This window comes from Panthera pardus, unplaced genomic scaffold (assembly GCF_024362965.1).
Source record: "Panthera pardus isolate Hobbes unplaced genomic scaffold, ASM2436296v1 HiC_scaffold_11, whole genome shotgun sequence".
NCBI lineage: Eukaryota > Metazoa > Chordata > Mammalia > Carnivora > Felidae > Panthera > Panthera pardus.
Window position 1 is genome coordinate 9940083 of NW_026526666.1, and position 15236 is coordinate 9955318.

Sequence of the window (15236 nt, forward strand, 5' to 3'; positions counted from 1 at the left end):
TGACAGCTCAGAGTCTGGAGCCTGCTCTGGATTCTGTTTCTCCCTCTCTCTCTGCCCCTCCCCCACTCGCACTCTGTCTCCCTCTGTCTCAAAAATAAACATTAAAAAAAAATTTTTTAAATCAATAAAACACTAAAATTTAAAAAAATGCATAAAATGTGAATGTTCTTTGGGTACTAAAAGAAATAAAATCAAAGTGTAAAGTGCTGTCCATTTAAAGTGCAAGGGAACAGGATGTAGAGATTGGATAAATTGACTTTTTAAAAAATTACAGACTATAATTGAAATATTGATCTAAAAAAAAGTAGGTATGGCTCAGCAATTGAGTAAATGTTACGAAAACGATCCCAGATATTGGAACTTTTAAAAAATTAAGTCCTGGGGTGCCTGGGTGGCTCAGTTGGTTAAGTGTCTGACTTGGACTCAGGTCATGATCTCATGGGATCGTGAGTTTGAGCCCTGCATTGAGCTCTGTGCTTTCAGTGCAGAGCCTGCTTGGAATTCTCTCTTTCCCTCTCTCTGCCCCTCCGCTGTGCACACATGCATTCTCTCTCTCTCTCTCTCCCCCCACCCCCAAATAAATAAATAAATATTTAATTTAGAAAATAAATAACAGGTTAAGTCCTACTTGGTTGCTTTTCTGTAATGTGTGGGGCAGAATAGAAGATGAAACTTGTTTCTGAGAAAGTGTAATTTTAAAATCTCAGTGAAGAAACGATGTCTAACTGTAGCCTAGGTTTGCTAATTTACAAGCAAAATGACTAAAGCTTAAATATACCATGGAGTTAATTATATTTCTTCTCTCTAGGAGCTCTCTCTAGCCTTGGCAGACATATGTGACACATGTGATGATGTGATACATAAGTAGATGCATATTTTTTAAATCCTTGAGGGTAGTTGATATTGTGCTTTTAGAAAAATGGTCGTCTGATGTCTGCCTTGGTTGGGAAGTAGTATATGTAACGCATGGAATGGGTGCCCTCTGATGACCATGGTGCTTTAGAACATTGCAGAGGCAATCATTTGTGTAGTTCCTGACCATAATTTTATTGCCATGGATTAGTGGCTCTTAAATGCCCCCATTTCCCCCAACCCCCTTTTCGAATGGGAGTTCTGGTACAATAATTCTATCCCTTTCTCATATATTGGGTGTTTGGGGGAGGGGAGGCAAATGACGGATTTTCTTAGTTAATAGATTTACACGTTGAGAGGAGCTGCACTCAAGGATCCTCATTCACACGCAGACCTGGTACAGATGACAAGATCCTGGACTTGAGCCCATGATAAAAGGTGATGAGGCTTTTGAGAGAGGGATGTAAAATGTTGTGGCCAGAGCACAAAAGAAGCAAGTGATGTGAAAAATTTCTGGCCTCATTTTTCAGTACTAACTGGGAGTACAGTATTTGAAGTGCAACAGTCAAGGGTAGGTGGGCAGTGGGAGAAGGGATGGGATGATTCTTTGGGAAGGTGCTACAATAAAGGCTCAAGGAGAAATGCACAGAGCAGGAAACTTCACCACACCCTTGTCCAGGAGAGGATATTCTCCATTTCTGTAGCCTTATGACATTGATTATGCAAGATAATGCAAAGGATAGATAAGATCATGCAAAGATTAGATTCCAGAGATGGTATTTGCCCATAAGCATATCAGTTGTGAAATGAATTACTGTGGGAAAGGTTTATTATTTGAGGTAAGACAGGACTTGGCTTTAAATTTCTATTCTGCCACCTACTGATGCCACTTACCTTGGGTAAGCTATTTAACACCAGCTGGATGGTATCTTATAAACCCTTTTTTTGTTTTCTTTATGTTATTTTGGAAGTATGCCAAATTAATTTGTTGGAATCCTTAAATTTTCAGTGGCTGGCTCTAGTGTGAAAAGAGGTTGGCTCAGGATTCTCTCTGAAGGACCTTCTTAGAAGTCTCAATCTTACTTAGTAGAAACTGAAGTTTCAGCCCTAGCGATAGAGGACAAAAACATAATTTGTGTTTCTAGTGCAGGGCCTCCTGGGTGACTCTGTCGGCTGAGTGTCCAACTCTTGATTTCAACTCAGGTCATGATCTCGTGGGCTCATGGGTTTGAGCCCCAAGTAGGGCTCAGTGCTGACAGCCGAGAGCCTGCTTGGGATTCTCTCTCTCTCCTCCCTCTGCTCCACCCCCTCTCAAAATAAATAAATAAACATTAAATAAAAAAAAGAAAAGAAAACAGATGACTGGCTCTTAGTATTTTGCAAGGAGAACTTTCATTCTGAACAACTGACTCACTGTTTATGCTTGAATCTCCTATCAGTCTACCAATCAGAATACCCTTGAAGGGCTGATAGGTTTGAGTGCTGACACCCACAGCCCAAAACTAGGTGTGACTACATTAAGAAGGCAGGTCACTGTGGGTAAGTGTCTAATCATGAGATCTCCTAAAACGGTGATGGAATCTAACCCTGTTAGGAAAATCCTATTTAATTCTGTTAGAGAGTGAATCTCAGATCCCTTTTACCCTAGTCCTTAGGCCTTGGGCTAACAGGAAGAGCTTTAACATTTACTACATTTCAGAAACTGCTGGTTCATCCCATGAAATATTATCTTATTTAATCCTCATAGTTTCTCTGTGAAATACTTTGTATTGTCTCCATTCATAATTTCTCAAATGCCCAAGTTTCTTTTCCACCTTCTCAGTTTTTATGTATCCTATTTCCTCCTGGAATGGTCTTATTTTTCTTCTTTGCCTCATAATCCCTACTTGTCCCTCAGAGCTCATCTTAGATGTTACTACTTCAAGGAAGCCTTTCTAACCCCCTAGGTTTGATTCCCTATTGCACATTGTAATCACACACCGTATCTCAATAAGCACAAGAAATTATGTGATCAGTCACATAATATCTGTCATACATGCTAAAGTGTAAGCTCCTTGAGGACAGGAACTGTGTCTGTCATTTTTCTGTTATTTCTAGTGCTAGGTATGGTTCCTTACCCTTAGATACTCAGCAATTTGGGGTGCCTGGGTGGCTCAGTTGTTTAAGCGACTGACTTTGGCTCAGGCTGTGCTCTCACGGTTTGTGAGTTCGAGACCCTCACTGGGCTCTTTGCTGTCAGTGCAGAGCCCTTTCTGAGCCTGCTTCAGATCCTCTGTCTCCCTCTCTCTCTGCCCCACCCCTGATCGTGTGCGTGTGAGTGTGCTCTCTCTCTCTCTCTCTTAAAATAAATAAACATGTAAAAAAAGATACTCAGTAAGTTAAATGTATGATTATGGCAAACAAATGCCATATGTCAGGCGTTGAATTCTTATCTATTATAACTTCAGAACCTTCTTTCTTTAACTTATGCCATACACAGAACCTAACAGGAAGTATTTCTAAATGAAATTGCCCAAGAAAGCTCTTCCTCAACTCTATTTCAGTCCTAAATTGGCTAACAATACAAGTTATTAATTAATCTTAGATACTGGCTAGGGTGTGGTTCTGAGAAAAGGAACTGAAAGCCTTTGAAAAGTCTCCTGAGTTCTGTATAAGCTGTCCAGAGGAGTCCCACATTTCTGAGCAGCGAGTTTTGAAGGAAATTGGTAGGGCAGGCTCTCGGATTACATGTCCCCTTAGGAAACTTTACAAGAGGTAGACACACCTGGCTTACCAGTATTTCTGACTTACTACTGAGCTGAAAACTGCTTGTTTTGTGGAGAAGCAAAACTCTGCAGCAACCATCTAAAATGAAGAGCCCCCGAACTTTTGAGGAGCAAACGCAATGCATTGTGGACTCTTTACTCACAGACTTCTTGAGCCCCACAGTGCAGGTTGCTAACCGGGACCTACGTTGTGCAGATGAAACAGATTCAGGTAAGGCTCCTGGCCTGAGGTGGTGATTGTAGATCAATGAGAGAATCTGGGTAGACTTCCTTATTTCCTCTGAAGTTTCAAAAGGCAAACTAAGCTTTCAGCAATACCTGAAAATCAGTAGTCTCCATGGAAGAGAAAGATATTCTCAGTGAAGGGAGATTTTCTGATTCTCGGTGTTGACAGAATATTGAAGGTGTTCTTGGGAGAGAACAGTGCCCAATGTTGCTTAAAAGTCAAGAACTTTCTCCACTGCCCAGATTCCTGGGAGTTGCCATTCCTTCAAGCTCTGTAACAAATGTGAATGTGTTCCCTCTGTCTTAGGAGAGTCAAGCTCTTTTGACGTGGCCATCATTGCTGGTCGCCTTCGAATGTTGGGTGACCAGTTCAATGGAGAAATGGAAGATTCTGTCAAAAACATCATTTCAGAAACCATTCAGGGACAGGTGAAGTTGCTGCTTTTTTCTATTTCAGATGCTCTTTTCTTACATGACTGTGACTAGAAATATCCTAGTGAGAGATTTGGGGGCTTATCTTCATCCAAGGAGATACAGCAGGAATTCTCCAGCTGCTAGTTCTTTAGGAGTTCATCAAAGCCCAAGTGGTAGTGACATTGTTTCCATTTGTTTTCATCAGAGCTGTGCTTAAGTGGCATAGAGCACATCTGTAGCATTTTGTCTCTGGTAAAGCACTTTAGTCTCTAATATACTTGTTTTAATATTTATTTTGCTGAGAGTGGGTGTCTTCCCCTCCCCCACCCCCAGAAGGCCCAGCAACAAAACTATGTACAGGAATGATAGTCGACAAGTATGCTGCACTGAGGGGTAAGTACTTACAGCAACCCACTAGGGCATATCTGGCTTTTCATCAGAATGATGATTATTGGCAATAGCACTTGGATTCTGTATCGGATGTAAAGACCATCGGCAATGTTCTGGAAGATGTTGCTGATTAATATCAATAATGACAGGTAATATTAACTCATCACTTAACACGCGCCACACAGTATTCTAAATGCTTTGCACTTATGTCATTTAAGCCTGATACCACTCTATGAGGTCGTGTAGAAACTATTATCCATAAGTGCAACCTCTCCTCATGTGCATGTAATGCTGTGAGAGCAAACATCTCACCTCTTTGTTCACTGCAGTATTCACACAACCTAGAATAGCACCTTGTATGCAGGAGATCCCCAATAAGTATTTTCTGACTTGATATCCATTTAAGCAGATACGGGAACTGAGAGATAGGGAAACAAGAAATTAGGTTACTCCGTGAGTGTTGAAGTTAGGATTTGAACCACACTCTTCACCATGTGCTTTATTCTTCTTACTGAATATAGCTTGGATGGTACGCCTATTCAGGCAGAGCCAGACTTGTTACTCCTAATTGCTTGCACTAAAGCTTTCCTAAGGTAGCTAAGAGATGAATTTAGTTTTTTTTTTTTTAATTAAAAAAAAGTTTTTTGTAACAGTCCCAAACTCATAGGAAAGTTGTGCATATTGTACAAAGAATTTCCCTCTTGAATCATTTGCGAGTAGGTGGCTGATAGGATGTTCCATCATCCGCTAATACTTCTATGTTTCCTTCAAACAAGGCTGTGCTTTTATATATAACCATGATCTAAACCATCAAAACCAGGAAACTAGTACTGACACATTTTCATCTTATCCTCAGATTCCATTCAAATTGTTCCAGTTGTCCCAATGATGTCACTTACAACAAAAAGATCTAGGCCAGAATCAGATATTACATTTAGTTGTGATGTCTCTTTAGTATCCTTTAATCTGAAATAGTTCCTCAATCTTTCCGTGATTTTTCATGACCATGACACTTGAAGATTATGAGTCAGTAATTTTGTAGAAGGTCCCTAAATTTGGGGTTTTTCAATGCTTCCTCTTGCGTAGATTCAGGATATGTACCTTTGCAGTAAGATCACAAAAGTATTGCAATGTTCTTCTCGTCGTACCTATTAAGTGGCACAAATTTCATTTGTCCCATTACTGATGTTAACTTAATCACTTAAGATGGTGTCTGCAAGGCTTCTCTACAGCAGTTATATCTACTGCAGTTAATATAGTTAAATTTGCATAGGGAGGTATTTTGAAGCCGTGTAAATATCTAGTATCTCATCAACATTTCAATCTATTCATGTATTTTTTTTCTTTTTCTTTTTTTTTACTCTTTCATGTATTTATTTTTTATATCAACATGGACTCATGAATTCCTATCTGTTCCTAGTAATCTGTTACCATCATTATTTATTTGCATGTTCAAATTGTCCTAGTTTTGGCCAGTGGGAGTCCTTTCAATCTGGACTGCGTCTTTTTGGCATGTCCTGTAGCTCTGTGAGTACTTCCTTAATTTCTGACATATCTCTTGTCTTTCCAGGCCCCAGCCTGAAATCAGCCATTGTCCAGGGAGCTCTGGTTGGTTTTAATGGAGAATGGTATTTGGAAACCAAGATCTAGGTACTCATGTGGATGGCCCTCCCAACTTGTTTGGACTCTGACACCCTGCTCTGACTCCCATGGGCCCCCCTACACTACACCACAGTACATCTTGCTTGGCCCCATCTAATGACTTTTGTTTTTTTGTTTTTTAATTTTTTTTTAACGTTTATTTATTTTTGAGAGACAGAGCATGAGCTGGAGAGGGGCAGAGAGAGAGGGAGATACAGAATCCAAAGCAGGCTTCAGGCTCTGAGCTGTCAGCACAGAGCCGGACGTGGGGCTCAAACTCACAAACTACAAGATCATGACCTGAGCTGAAGTCCAACGCTTAACCGACAAAGCCACCCACGCGCCCCATCCCATTTAATGACTTTTGGATCAATTTTGTGGGGGGGAAGGAAAGAGGGAGAGAAAAAACAAATCTTTTTTTTTTTTTTTTACTTCAGAATTTTCCAGACTTCAGTCATTCAAGCAGTACCTTCACAATTTGACTATTAAGTACTATCACGTACTTAATATTGTCCTTTCAAATCATTTTGTTGTTCTTTCAATCATTTTGCTCATCCTAAATAATGACACCTGAAATCATGGGTTTGATGGGCTACTTAGTTTTCTCTATACCCATTATAATAAATAACAAAATCATAAAATAGGAAAAGTTTGGCCTTCTACTCCTTAGATTATCTTAGATACAACCAGTGGTGCATTTGCTATTCTCTCCTATAGGAAACACTTGCTTTACTGGATTCCTGCACCTACAGCTTCTTGTAGACTTTTTTTTCGATACTTCACTGATATCCCATGTCTCTCCCCAGGCAGGAACTATACTGCAGGACACAGTAAAATCTCTCAGCCAGGCCTGGTGTGCTCAGGATTCCAGCTTAGTTTATGAGAGAGCCTTTCTGGCAGTGTCCGTGAAGCTTCTTGAATGTGTGGCCCGCATGGCTCCTGGAATAGCAAGACAGGTGGCTATCCCCATAGTAAACCTGATCAATGGGAACAGTGCCGTCCGGGAGTTTGTCCAGGGCCAGGGAGGTTGGGTAAGTATGTTGGGGCCCTGGCTCTGATAGGCATTTGCATTGTTTTTGTACTCATACCTGGGACTCCCAATTCCTGATTCTTTGTAAGTTGGAAACCAGGTAGAAAAACAGATCTCCCTACTTTGCTGAAAAGAGCAGTAAAAAGGGGAACAGTCAGAAGCTCAGGACTATGGGTGTTGGACTCCAGAGACACTTTGCCTAAAATGTTGACTACTAACTCTGCAAAGCTAAATCCCATTTTCTACATATAACTGCCTAGCAAGTATACTGGTGATAGAATGCTAATCTCAGCCTGGCTTCACTCTGCTCCCTGGTAAATTTCTGGGTCTCCTCTCCCTAACATCTTTGGATGTATGTTGAAGAAATTCAGAACCATCCCCCTATTGTCTAACAAAAACGAGGTCTAGAGGAGGCATTCTAAGGTCATGTCTTAGGAATCATTAGACCATCTGCTCTAGTAGAGCACTCCTCTTCATTTCCAGCATCAGCAGAAGCCTTAGTGAGAGCCGCATTTCCTGAAGGTATCTGCAGACTATTCGTGGTTTCTTTGGGAAGCTCCTGAAAACCATCCCTTTGACTGTAGGCTATCCATTGTTCTTCCTAGGAGAATCTGGAGAGCTGAAGAAGAGGTGGGAGCTGTTTGCCAGCCTGAACATCACTGCCCCTGTGACTGCTCAGGTGATTGATTTCTGGCAGTTAAAGCAGACAACCAAATCCAAAACTGCTTTCTTTTGAACAGAACCTAATTTAGCTGAATAATTTCTTTTCTACTGATTGCTACAGTTGGGAGAAGCCCTTGGAGGTCTACAGAGATTTTGTGCTTTGTGTTTTTATGTGAGTTTTAATGAGGTACCATTTAAGCAAAGACCTCTAGACACAAAGTAACGACTTGTTAGGAGCGGAATTGGAAGCATCAGAGCCAGGCTTGGCTGGAGATCTTTTGGGAAAGGGAGCACACAGTAAACTTCCTTCAGATTTCCTCTTGTCCTTTGGGAAGGATCTTGTCTGCTCATTTTGCAATCTAAAGGACTTCAGGGAGATTTCAATTCTTTAAGTTGAGAATTTCTTTTGAATTCATAACCTGAGTCTTGTGTTAATTTCACCAAAGCAGAATTATTTTATGCATTTTTAGGTTGAAAGCAAAAAATAGCAGTTTCTGCATCTGCCCTCCTACCAGAAAGGCCGACAAAAGATAAAACAGTGAGTGCATTTTTACTGCCACAGGATGCAGGAAGTGCTGGCCCACATCTAGGACAGAGGGGCCATCCCAGCTTAGATGAAACTAGCTGCATACCACAGTGTTTTTCAAACCAAAAAGGGGCCTACATACCACTTGTGGACCTTATAAATCGCTGATTTCCAGGCCCCATCCCTAGAGATTCTGATTCTGTAGGGGTGGGCTGGGACCTAGGATGCTACCAGTTCCACAGGGGATTCTTATGTACATACAGAACTTGAGACCCATCATTTTAGAGCAAGGATTGGCCATATCCTGCCTGCTCCTTTTTCTGTAAATTCTTTTATTGGATTGCAGCTACACTCACTTGTTTACATATTGTCTATGACTGTTTTAGTACCACAACGTCAGAGTTGAGAAGTTACAGCAGATACCATATGGCCTGTAAAATATATTTACTATCTGGCTCTTGACAGAAAAGTGTGTAGATAGACCCTTGCTTTAAAGCTAAATGAACATCTCTCCTTGAATAATTTAAATTCTGTGGCAATCCTGATAATTCCTGCCAAACACAATTGTACATAGGATTACTCTGTTGTTTTTTTTTTTTAATTTTTTTTTTCAACGTTTTTTATTTATTTTTGGGACAGAGAGAGACAGACCATGAACGGGGGAGGGGCAGAGAAAGAGGGAGACACAGAATCGGAAACAGGCTCCAGGCTCTGAGCCATCAGCCCAGAGCCTGATGCGGGGCTCGAACTCACGGACCGCGAGATCGTGACCTGGCTGAAGTCGGACGCTTAACCGACTGCGCCATCCAGGCGCCCCAGGATTACTCTGTTTTTTAGATTTTCGAGTGTTCTGTTGGTTCTGGCATAGTCCACACTTTCTTGAGAACTTTAGCAAATCAGAAAGCTCTGTGACTCCTGAGTAGTCAGTTAGTAGAGGGTATATATTTTCCCTGGCCCTACCATAAGTGATTGGAAGTGATTGGAAATGAGGCATACAGTATCCATGTTATGAATATCTTGAAATAGTCCTTAATAATCTCATAGATTCATAGGCAATCATCAAGACTCCTTAAGTCCCAAAACCAGACTACTTACCTGACTGTCAAGAAGAAAAGCATTGCTATATCTATTTTGTTTTTTTTGTTTTGGGGGGGGGGGTTTGCTATATCTATTTTGAAGAGAGGCATTAATGGTTTGGTTACAGTTTGGCTAAAGTGTAACCACATCCCGTCCTTTCAGCCAGCCAGCTATCTGTTTCCCCTCAATGCATAGAATTAAAGATGTAGCGCTGGGACTATATCTTGACTTTTTCAAGTTGTGTGATTTCCTCAATTCTTGGAGAAATCACAGTAGGTTTGTAATCCCAAATGAGATTTCATGTTTCTTTTAAGTAGCAATTAGCTTTTTTTTTGCTACCAATTGAAGACAGTTGATGTACTTCTTTGTCCCTTACATTACTGTAAGTTCAACAGGGTGGGTTTTGTGGTATTTTACTTCTTAGGTGAAATCACTATTTTCACACTGACCAATGCTGTTTTGTTCATGAAATAAAATTGTGTCTATGTATTTGAACTAATTCTCAGCAAATCCAATTTAATTGATTGATACAGAAACAGAACAGATTGGGGGTTGCCCTGGGCAGGGGGTAGGAGGTGGGGGAAATGGGTGAAGGTGGTCAAAGGGTATAAATTTCCAGTTACAAGATGAGAAAGGTCTGGGAGAATAATGTACATCATGGTGACTATAGTTAACAATACTGTATCCTGTATTTAGAAGATGCTGAAGAGTAGATTTTTAAAGTTCTTACCACACCCATACACACAGAACACTTTATTTATTTATCTGTCCTATGTTTATGTATTTATTAAAAAAAATTTTTTTTTCTACACCCAGCATGGGGCTTGAACTCACAACCCTGAGACTGAGAGTTGTATGTTCCACTAACTGAGCCAACCAGGTGCCCCAAAACACACATTGTTTAACTAGGTGAGATGACAGATGTGTTAACTAACCTTACTGTGGTAATCATTTTGAAATACATACATGTATCAAATCATTGCCCTGTACACCTTAAACGTATACAATGTTACAACGTCAATTCTCTCTCAGTAAAGCTGAAAAATACACGATAAAGGTCAGAAGCCAGCAGCCTCCTCTTTGTCTTTTCTCTTCCCTCTTAGCTACGCTAGCTCCCCATTTCATCCTATACTGTCAGCAAGACATCCGAATAGGAATCTGTTGCCAAGTATACAGCATATCTGGAGACTGAGGATACAGTGCTCCTGGGGATTATACCAAGTAAATGGATGAAGCAGCACTGGCTTAGGTGTTGTGTTCGTTCCTAGGCACCCTCTCCTGGGAGAGCTGAAGTGTTTGGGTGGCAGGAAGAAGGCACTGTAGCCCAGAGATGAAGAATACATTCAGGTCTCTGATGTTCACAATGTAGTTTCACCAAGATTAATCATGTGACATTGGGCAAGTAATCCAAATTCCCCTGAGCCTTTGTTTCCACACCTTTTTTTTTTTATAAATTTTTTTAAAACATTTATTTATTTTTGAGAGATAGAGAGACAGAGCATGAGCAGGGAAGGGGCAGAGAGAGAGGGAGACACAGAACGCGGAGCAGGCTGCGGGCTCCGAGCTGTCAGCACCAAGCCCGACGCAGGGCTCGAACTCATGGACTGTGAGATCATGACCTGAGCCGAAGTCGGACGCTTAACCAACTGAGCCACCCAGGCACCCCTGGACTATTTTAAACACTGCACCATGAACAGTTTGGGGCTGCTGTCACAGTTCATAAAGTTTTGGCTTAAGCCAATCTTCTGGCTTTACCTCTCGCCTCAGTGTGATTCCTAAGATTCCTAAGTCTGACGGACTTATTTCCCTTCTTCCTAAATCCATATCCATGAGCTCCAATTCTTTGTATCTATATACCTTTTTTATCCCTATACTGCCTCAGATTGCTGTCCAGCTAGCTCAAAACCTCAGTCATGTTTCCCCTTTTCCCTGCCTCCAGCCCTACTCACCTAGTCTTTCTCACTTATTCCTTGCTTTTTGTCCGGATTCTTTCTATGAGTTTGTTACCCCATGCCTGGACTTTTGGTAAAGTCTCTTAGGCTATTAACTGATTGTCCTGTTCCAGGCTTGCCCATTCCCATCTGTCCTAATACGGCCACCAGATTGACCAAAGCTGTGGTTTCCTTGTCTAGTCTTCTGAGTCATTTTCAGATATAATCATTTTGAAATTTTACATACTACTGAAGTAGATTATGAGACTTTTAAAAAAATTTATCAGAGGGGCCATTTCTTCAAAAAAAAAAAGAAAAGAAAAGAAAGGAAAGAAACATTGCTTTGATTGCCATTTTCTTAAGATCTTCCAGCGGAACTTTTGAAGGTGATTGGATATGTTCATTGTTTTAATTGTACTGATGGCTTCTTGGGTGTATATACATTTCAAACTTCTCAAGCCACACACTCTGAAGTGTGTAGTTTGTTCTATGTCAGTACTACCTCAGTAAAGTCGTTATATTTTTAATTTTTTTTTAATGTTTATTAATTATTTTTGAGGGAGAGGGAGACAGAGCGCGAGTGGAGGAGGGGCAGAGACGGAGGGAGACACAGAATCCGAAGCAGGCTCCAGGCTCTGAGCTGTCGGCACAAAGCCCCACACAGGGCTCAAACCCACAGACCATGAGATCATGACCTGAGCCGAAGTCGGATGCTTAACCGACTGAGCCACTCAGGCACCCCCTCAATAAAGTTGTTATTAAAAAAAATATAAAACCTTCCCCAGTTTTCCATCGCCCATCAAATAAAGCCTGACTTTTTAGCCTGGCATTCAAATTCCCTCAGGGTCTGTCTCCAACTGCCCTTTCTAGCCTTGTGGATCAAGACTCTTCTCTACATGACCAATCATCCAGTCGGACTGAGAGCCACTCACTAAGCTATCCTCCTCCTGCTGTTCTCTGTTTTATATTGCTTCTCCTCAGGCTTTTCGACATATTCAAGACCGAGCTCAAAGGTCGCTTCCTCAATGAAGGCTACCCAGAAAACCCAAATACAAAGTGACCTTTGCCTTCTCAACATTCTGTTTGCATATTCCCACAAATGGCCTTAAGTTATAGTTATTTGTGTACTTCCCTCCCCTACTAGAAAAAGATCCTTGAATGAAGACAACTTGTTGTACACATCTGTAGCCCCCCTCCTCCTCATTCTCTTGCGTACCTATGGATCTCATAAATATTCATTAAAAGAATAAATGAATAAAAAAAAAAGAATGAATGAATAGACTCAATACTGAGTCAACAAATGAAAGATAAGATTTCAAGTTTGATTACGTTTTGAACACGATGCCAGGTCTCACCAAGAGTCCCAACTCTGTTTTAATAGAAGGAAAATTGGGTCAATTGCAAATTATCAGTTGTCTTTAGCCTCCTGAGGGTTGTACTTCCGAAACCAAAGGCAGAGCGTGATTCCCCGTGGATGGCTGGAAGCTGACTATGAAGTTCATAGCGGGTGAACCGAAGAGACTGATGAGGTCTCAGAAAACTGTAGCGATGAGAAGCCATCATGACCAGGAGATGCATGGGGGACTTTCCTGCTGTGGGTGATGTGTGCAACAAGCCTCGTCAGAGGCGTTTTATCAGCCTCTACTATGTCCATTTATAGAAGGGGAAATGGGTCTATTCTGGGAGATAAAGGGGTCGTTTTTTTCCTGGCCATTGTAGCAGCACAGAGCTGGGCTCTGCCTCAGTGGTGGCAGCATCATTCCTTCCATAACAGTGGCCCGGCTGCTCAGGCAGCAGCTCTCAGGTACATGCTCTTTTCCAGGTTCCGGGACCTCCCTGTAGGGAAGGCCCATCTGCTCCTGGCACAGCGAAAAGTGCCTGGCCAGAGACAGGCATGGTCTGTGCCAGGCAGGAGACCTGGAGTACTTGACAGAGAGAGTAACCAAGTCAGGGTGGACCCCTCACCAACACCTAACCACATTATGTAGTGTGCTTGATCACAACAGGTGTAATTTAGGTGTGCTTAAGAGCACATTAAGCACTGTGGGTCCCGCAAATGTATATGGAAAGCACCACCGTGGCCTTTGATACATTTAAAACTACAGGGGGTGGCTTATGTGTCTTCTTTCGAATAAACTCTTTTCAATAAACTTGTGGGAGGCAAGAAACCTGTGAAGAAACAAAGCAAACTTCCACAGCTGAAAATAAAGACTTCGACCGAAAGGAGGCAGACTAAGAAAGTCGTGCTGAGATGGAGTTAGGGGCGGGCATTGTGAAGAAAAGAGTAGGCTTTACAGCTTTATTTTCATCTTGGCGAACATTAGGGGAAAGGTGAGAAGTAGCAAAAGAGGTGGCAGTAAAATGAGTAAGGCCTGTGGTTGATGTGGCTAGATAGTTTGGGTGGGGGGGACCCACCCAAGCTGAGGAATCTGGACGTGCGTTCAGTAGACCATCGGTAACTACTTGGGTTCTTTAGCATTTAAGTGGAGTTTTAAGAGCTTTCACCCACGCTTGGTTCCTAGGAGACGCGAGCATGGAGTACAACTAAGAGCCTGTTGCTGATGGAACCCACATGTGCAAAAAGGGGGGCGGGGGTCAGCATGGGAATGGAAGAGACTGGTTGAATCTACAAGACATTGAGGAGAAATGACAAGCAGGCCTTGGTGACCACCAGGATGCTCACAAAGAACTGCGTGTCTCACGGATACTACACGGAGCCCGTATCAAATCAATGACCCTAGTGAAACCGAAGCAAAGATTGTTAAGTGGCTTCCCCAGGGTAAAACAGGCCTCCCCATAGAGAGAGAAGGATGTTGTGAGAAACCTGAGTGTATTTCCTATTAACTGATAATACTTGTCCTAATGATCTCCCCTGATATTCTCTTTGGTTAAAGTTTATTTTTTTTCTTTTTTTTTTTGTCATCGAATTCCAACCTCCGTGACGCTGATGTCGGACATAATACAGGCACGCTCCCCTCTTGCCAGTGCAGGTGACTACGAGGGGCACTCCTCTGTGCTGTCATCCGCCTTCTGAATAAACAGCAGAACCACAGGAGGCAGCAGTGAGGTGTTCCTTCCTGGCTCTTCTTCAGGTGCTCATTCACTTTTACTTTCCACTAGAACTCACCCCGGCGGGTCCTGACAAAGTGCTCATGGGTCTTTCACTTCATGGAATTGTTGTGTTCACTTAGGGCTTAGGCCGGACCGGTTCAAATGTTTCACCATAAATTCGTCAATTCTTTTACGTATTTGCCAGTCTTTGCTATAGAACATGTTCCCCCTCCCCAGTTGTTGATCTTCCCACAAGATATAAATGAGTCATCAGAATCTATATCAAAAAGCATGATGCTCCTGTCGCCTTCCCGTATCTACAGAAGGAAGTGTGAAAAATTAAGTAGCAGCTTAGATTTGTTAAAATAAAACTGTTAATAAAAGTTTTTTTGTTTTCTCCTTCGGTTGTGTTTGTCGTTTGCTTGAGTGGTCTACTCAGGAAATGGTCTTTCAGCGAAGTGGGTTTTTGAGGTTTGGTTATTTCACGATGTTTCTGTATCTTTTGGTTTTAGTGTGGAACAGACTCCTAAGAATTGCTGCTTGCTTTTGAAAAGAAATCTGCAGTTCGGCTCAAACGCTATTTTTAGATTTTTATATTTGGGGTAAAAGGTGGGGCAACTCAGCGAGTTTTTCTTTATCTCGTAGCCATCACTATGTTAGCTCTCCCTAAG

General features: G+C 41.8%; 1 protein-coding gene across 3 annotated transcripts; it reads left to right on the forward strand.

Annotated features, from left to right (window-relative positions):
- Positions 1-597: 597 nt before the first annotated feature.
- Positions 598-14584, forward strand: BCL2L15 (BCL2 like 15). 3 transcript variants are annotated; one of them, XR_002082268.2, is made up of 5 exons: positions 598-3828; positions 4150-4271; positions 7094-7318; positions 7923-7996; positions 14480-14584. XR_002082268.2 is itself a non-coding variant. In XM_019457899.2 (4 exons), exons 1-4 carry the CDS (start codon positions 3702-3704, stop codon positions 7938-7940), a joined length of 492 nt encoding a protein of 163 aa, XP_019313444.1. In that variant the 5' UTR covers positions 602-3701; the 3' UTR covers positions 7941-9109. The 3 variants fall into 3 exon arrangements, 1 of the variants encoding a protein (XP_019313444.1); XR_002082269.2 differs by lacking the exon at positions 14480-14584 and adding an exon at positions 8451-9109; XM_019457899.2 differs by lacking the exon at positions 14480-14584 and having other exon boundaries at positions 602-3828; positions 7923-9109.
- Positions 14585-15236: the final 652 nt, after the last annotated feature.